The sequence below is a fragment of the Chanos chanos genome, chromosome 12 (genome assembly GCF_902362185.1).
Source record: "Chanos chanos chromosome 12, fChaCha1.1, whole genome shotgun sequence".
Lineage (NCBI taxonomy): Eukaryota > Metazoa > Chordata > Actinopteri > Gonorynchiformes > Chanidae > Chanos > Chanos chanos.
Window position 1 is genome coordinate 8,868,451 of NC_044506.1, and position 6,000 is coordinate 8,874,450.

At 45.6% G+C, this 6,000-nt stretch overlaps 1 protein-coding gene across 1 annotated transcript in view; it reads left to right on the plus strand.

The window, feature by feature from the left end:
• Positions 1–6,000, plus strand: part of ctdp1 (CTD (carboxy-terminal domain, RNA polymerase II, polypeptide A) phosphatase, subunit 1) — a 75,947-nt gene that overhangs the window by 15,233 nt on the left and 54,714 nt on the right. Inside the window, exons 9-11 of the mRNA XM_030789066.1 lie at positions 261–402; positions 706–930; positions 5,113–5,269. Coding sequence (XP_030644926.1) covers positions 261–402; positions 706–930; positions 5,113–5,269 — 524 coding nt within the window. The remainder of the gene's footprint in view (positions 1–260; positions 403–705; positions 931–5,112; positions 5,270–6,000) is intronic.

The following is a 6,000-nucleotide window of genomic DNA, read 5'->3' on the forward strand; positions in this document are numbered from 1 at the left end:
ACTGCCCAACGGTGCGCTTAATATACATTATGCCCAACAGTGCGCTTAATATACATTATGTGCTGTAAGCAGTAATACAGCAATAATGTGCAAAATAACTTTGGTGAGCGTGTTCTCTCAGGCATTAAATCTTAGAGATTTCATCTGCCCACCTAATTGCAATTTGAGACGCATGTCTGATCATTGAGGACGATAAATGTGTGTCTCACTGACTGTGTGTGTGTGTGTGTGTGTGTGTATGTGTGTGTATGTTTTGTCAGGCACAGAGAAGGTGAGACAGGCCCAGGGATGTAGGCACTTGCATGTAGTCAATCCTGATTGGCTGTGGAACTGTCTGGAACGCTGGGAACACGTGGAGGAGAAACTCTTTCCCCTCAAGGACGACTATGCCAAGAGTCAGAGGTACACACACACTCATACATACATACACACACACACACACACACACACACACACACACAGCCAAAAGCTGCCTCTTCTGACATTTAAATTTGTTTCTTTTCCCATTTACCATTATTTTTTGTATAAAGTATATCATACGCATTAATATTTTACTCTTGCCCGAAGAAACAGGGATAATGAGAGTAAGACAGAGAGCTAGTTTCAAAGTCTTGATAGGGTAAGCAAAATACTTGATGTTCTCTGGATTGAATTCGATAAGTAAACAAATTCATCCCTTTTTTTTTTTTTTCCTTCTTCTTCCAGGAGTAACAGTCCAGCCGTCTTTCCTGACACCCATGGGGCTTTCCCATCCCCTCTCTTCCACCCAGCACCCATCCACCCCAAACCCCTGCTTCCTGCCCCCGAAATCCGGACGTACGATCCCGTCACCGGGAAGCTGATCCGGAGAGGTCCCCAGGCCTCCCGTCCTCCTTCGTACCTCCAGGGTCACGGGTCGCTGCCCCCCCACGGAGATCAGTCGTCATTCAGGTGATCTGTCGAGATGACACTTTTTATGACGCCTCACGTTTCCGGACATTTTATTACGTTTATTCTTCCCACAGACTCTTTTATCCAACGCGACTTCCAAGACAGGCAGGAAAACAAAAAAGGAGCTGTTTGTGACATAAGCACTGCCGCCAAGTGTCGGTGTTTCAGTCAGATACAAATGCAGGAACGTCGAAGGGAGAAAACATTAGATACATTTGTCGTTTGTTAGTGTATTTGACGTTTATTTTAAGAAGCTCCCCTACCGTTTCCAAAGAGTACTGGTCATGTGCGATTGTTTGCTGTGTGTGTTTTTTATTTATTTATCCCCCTTCCCCCCCGCCCCCGCGCGTTGACGCGGTAAGAGAACAGAGAGCCTTCGGGCTGAGTAGTCTGTCACATTTTCATTAGCGGGCTGGGAGCCCACCTGTCTGCTCCCCCCAGCCTTGTTTTGGTCCGGTCGGGCGGGGCCGGGCCGCCTGGGTAAGAGGGAGAATATATTGAGCGCTTGAGGGGGATTGTGCTTCATCAGCTCAACATTCCCAGAGGCGCTGTTTGTGTAACAGGCCGTTCTGAGAAGACCTCCGCTCTGTGTGCTGCGCTGGCCCTTTTTATTCTTCAGACTCAAATTGGATTTTCCCGTAGAATCCATCTCTGCGTTAATGTATGGCGCCAAATAAGAATCCAAAAGCAATAAAGTTAGGCCGGCGTGGCAGCCGCGGAATTGGCGCGAGCAGAAATGATTAGCGAAATTTTTCACGACACGCTGACAATTTGCACGCTGGCAGAAGAGAGAATACAAACCTGTAAGTGCTGAAAGAGAGAAAGAGAAAGAATAATGGAGAAGTGAGAGATATGGAGAGAAGAAGGTGGGGGGGGGTTGTTGTTTTTTTGGGGAGCGGGGGCTGTTTCCCCTGAGTCAGCATTCGCCCAGGGCAGAGAAGATAGAAAGACAGATAAATGCTGTGAAGTTTTTTTGGAAAGTCAGCATGTTGACTGTTTTTTTTTTGTTTGTTTGTTTGTTTGTTTGTTTTTTTCTTCTGTCTTTTTTTGGTTATGCAATAAACAGAAGATATGCTTTTATACATTGTTTTAACTTGCAGAAGGTAATATATTTTTTTTTGTGTATGTCAGCAGGTAACACAAGTAGCAGGAACTCAGGGGTTAAAATAAAACTACTGCTTTGACTGTTGACAGTCTTCATTATTGATATTATACATAAAAGATTGAAACTCGTGCATCTCGTTAAAAAATAGAAATTCTTATTTTAATATTCACCAGACCTTAATGAAAATAATATAGACATTGAGACTGTTCAACAGCACATGTTGGCTGTCATCACAATGAACAAACATATACCCCCCCCCTCTCTTTCTCTCTCTCCCTCTCTCTCTCTTTCTCTCTCTCTCTCTCTCTCACAGACTTCACAGAGGAGGCAACTCGAAGCTGTTGGTCTAATCCCTTCACCCTGATTATAATGCCGTCTACTCTAATAATGTACTGTATATAAGTGATTAGAGATGGCCATTATCTGCCCACTGGGAAAAAGAATTCCTCCGCTGGGAATGCTAATTCCCCAAAGAGCAACTCTAAAGAGCTCTGTCTGACCTTCAGGAAGACTCTGCAAATATCTGAGTGTGTACTTAGGGATAGATGGCTTTCATTGAATTTTCAGCGTGTATTCCCTGTATTAGCCAATGCCTGATGTGTTGTAATGAAAAGGCAGAGGGCTCGATTGAAACAGCCCCTGGCGTTCTTTGCATCAGGTTGTAATGAGCACTTCACGTCACCGCCGAGTCCATGTAGTGGTTACCCGGCAACGGCTGAAATCTCTTGACGGTGAATGATTCCGGAACGGAAAATTAGAGGCTTCTAGTGCAATTACAAAAGTCACCAGTGTTCCATCCTCTGTTGCTAGGCAGCTAAAGAGTTAATGTCTTTTTTACGTGACAATTAATACCTAGACATATAGAGAAGTCTCATCAGAGAGAGAGAGAGCACCGAATGTACAGATGTTTCTGGTTCATTTGGAAAGATTCCTAGAGCCGTTTGTTTACTGGGCAGCTGCTGGTGGTATGATGCATTTTGGCTTTGAACTGAGTACCCCAGCCTAAGAAATATTCCAATTAATTTTAACAAATGCATTAATCATCTGCAGGAAAAACATGGCTTTGAGACTGTCATATAAACTCAGATTAGATGTTGCATAATCAAAGAACTAGTTCCCAGTTAATGAGAAGAAGACAACCCCTTTGTTTAATCATTGTTAATTGGCAAACATTTATTACTGTTTAATTACTTGTACTCTACCTGGAAGGCGCTATGCACAGCTTTACTGAAAAATACGAAAATAATATTATCCTTAGTTTGTCCTTTAGTAGTATCTCAACGTGCAGCGAGTCACAGAATAGCACACTTTTTAAAATCAAGTTTATGCTTAAAAAGTTTCCATGAGGAGTCGCTTAACATTCAAAATGTTTTCTTTAATATCTCCAGGACTGTGTTAAAGTTGAACCAGTTATGCTTTGGGAGTGGAAAACAATAAATTGGAAAGTAACCGGGGTTTCGGTAAGCTCTGGGTAGATGCAGGCTGATGTTCCTCCCCTCTGAAAAAGACGACATGGAGTACCCTCTACGTTTAAATCCCTTTAAAACGGAAGGAGAAGAAGCTTCATTACTTGCTGAGTCACCTCACCTGGATACCTGAGAGTCGTTCAACCCAGCAGACTTTGGTTTAATCCCCCTACTGTGTCCCACCCATAACTACCCAGTAGTGTTAATGTCCTACCTTTTACTGAGGGGGCCCTGGCTAAGGTGCCGAGAAGTCAGATTGCAACTTTTTCCCCCCCAATTCCACACCTCTCTTTCTCTCAGTCTCTCCCACGTCTCTCCCACAATCACGGAGATGAGCGTTGATTGGCTATTTACCTGTCATAGTCTACGTCTTAGCCAGTCCAGTGCTGCTGTGGGCGGGACACTGGGCTAGACCACAAAACCATATCTCTCAGAGAACAGAGGCTCTGTCAGAGGAGCCCATGCATCCCTTTGTAATCTACAAGTATATCAGTGAAAACGACAGTTCCCATGATTGGTAAAAAGACTGATACTGGCTCAGATTATTGGCTGGAACGATAATCAGTCAGCCACTAATTGCACTCCACCCCCCCCCCCCCCCCCCCCCCCTCCTGTTCTGCATCAGTTTCTCAATTCAAAATTCAGGACAGTGAAGAAGCTTGTAGAATTTTCGGTGCAGTCACTGTCGTCAAGCGCTGGTCTTTGTTTCTACGGAAACTACAGGACTTGTCAGGACTATCCGTCTGGGCCTTCCAGGAGTGACAGTTTTTTTTTTTATTATTATTATTTATTAAGTTACCCAGGTGCAGTCAGGGATGGGAGAGTGTGGGAACTGTGGACGACATATGAGCAGCAGTTGTCTCCTTCCTTCATGACCGCTTTGTTAAGACAGCTATTTTTAATTGCATAAATTATTGCTTTGTGTCTGGTCACTGAGAAATGGCTCTCTACCGCTCTTACTTAATTGTCTGTGGAGTTTTACCTTCCTGCGCGTTCAGCTGCTAGCGTTCTCAGTCTTCTCAACTTCCCTGTTCCCTACAGGGTTGACACAGACACTGAAATTTTAATGGAGCGCATCTGTCTGTTAAGTCATAGATTTTTTTTTTTTTTCTCCCACTCTGTTCAGCAGCTGTAGCACCTGTCCCTACTCCCCACACCCCCCGTTTTTTTTTTATCATACACCAAACATTAAGAATCACAGTGTTTCTAAAGGGATTAGGTGCCTCTTTATGAAACAGGCCTTAATCTCCACACATATGAACCCCCCCCCCCCTTTAAGGATACCAGAGTGCTCGTACTACAGGCTCACAGAGAAATGCATGGCTTGACGCATGACTGAAAACCGGAAACCATTTTCAAAAGCCGTTCTCATTCCACAGACCTCTGCTGATAAAGGCAAATCTCTGCGCCTGCTTTCGGGGTGTCATGCCAAACGTCCACGATTTTTGGTTGTGTTTTACATTATTCAGGAGTCTCTCCACACGGCTGCTCTAGACTGTCTTGTTAAGGGATCGGGTGGGGAGGGTTGTTTTGTGGGGTTCTTTCTCGTGCTGTATCTGTGAAACCTGACAACGCTAGCGCTGAACCTGCTCATTTGTTTGTTCATTCCAGGGCGGTGCAGGGCTCGCGGCGGCAGGACGAGAGCGCGGGCTCCAGCCGGGACGAGGAGCAGCCGGGTCCCTCGCGGAGGAAAAGACAGCCCAGCATGTCAGAAACCATGCCTCTCTACACGCTCTGTAAAGAGGACCTGGAGAGTATGGACAAAGAGGTGAGTCACTCTGTCTCTTCCTCTCTCTCTCTCTCTCTCTCTCTCCCCCTGTCTCTCTCTCTCTCTCTCTCTCTCCCCCTGTCTCTCTCTCTCTCTCTCTCTCTCCCCCGTCTCTCTCTCTCTCTCTCTCCCCCTGTCTCTCTCTCTGTCTCTCCCCCTGTCTCTCTCTCTCTCTCTCTCTCCCCCTGTCTCTCTCTCTCTCTCTCTCTCTCCCCCTGTCTCTCTCTCTGTCTCTCACACTCACATGCACGAACATGTACGCTCGCGAGCACACACACAAACACGCACACACAGTGTCTCAGATGTGTTCTCCATTTCCAGGCAGGCCCACTTGATAGTCAAACAGCTGCCCCTTAAAATGTATGTACACACACACAAAAGCCCACCCTCACTGCCTAATGGTTATTACATATACAAAATGGACTAAAACAGGCATATGGCACAATAAATAGACTGGATCTTGACTCTTCCATCCTTTGATAAGAGACTGTTCCTGGAATCCCAGCATGCGCATGTGACATCCAGATGGTTTTTCAGGGCGTCCTCATTCAGTCAGCTGTGACGGCTGAAGCCTATAACTTCTCTCAGTGCTGTTTGGATAATGGCATCTAATGGAACCACAGTAGTGCTAATGTGTTACCATGTGTATTAGCGTGTCTCGGGCATATGGCAGGCAAACAACTGGCCCCCCCCCCCCCCCGACCTTGCTCGTTAACACTACATGCGTGTTG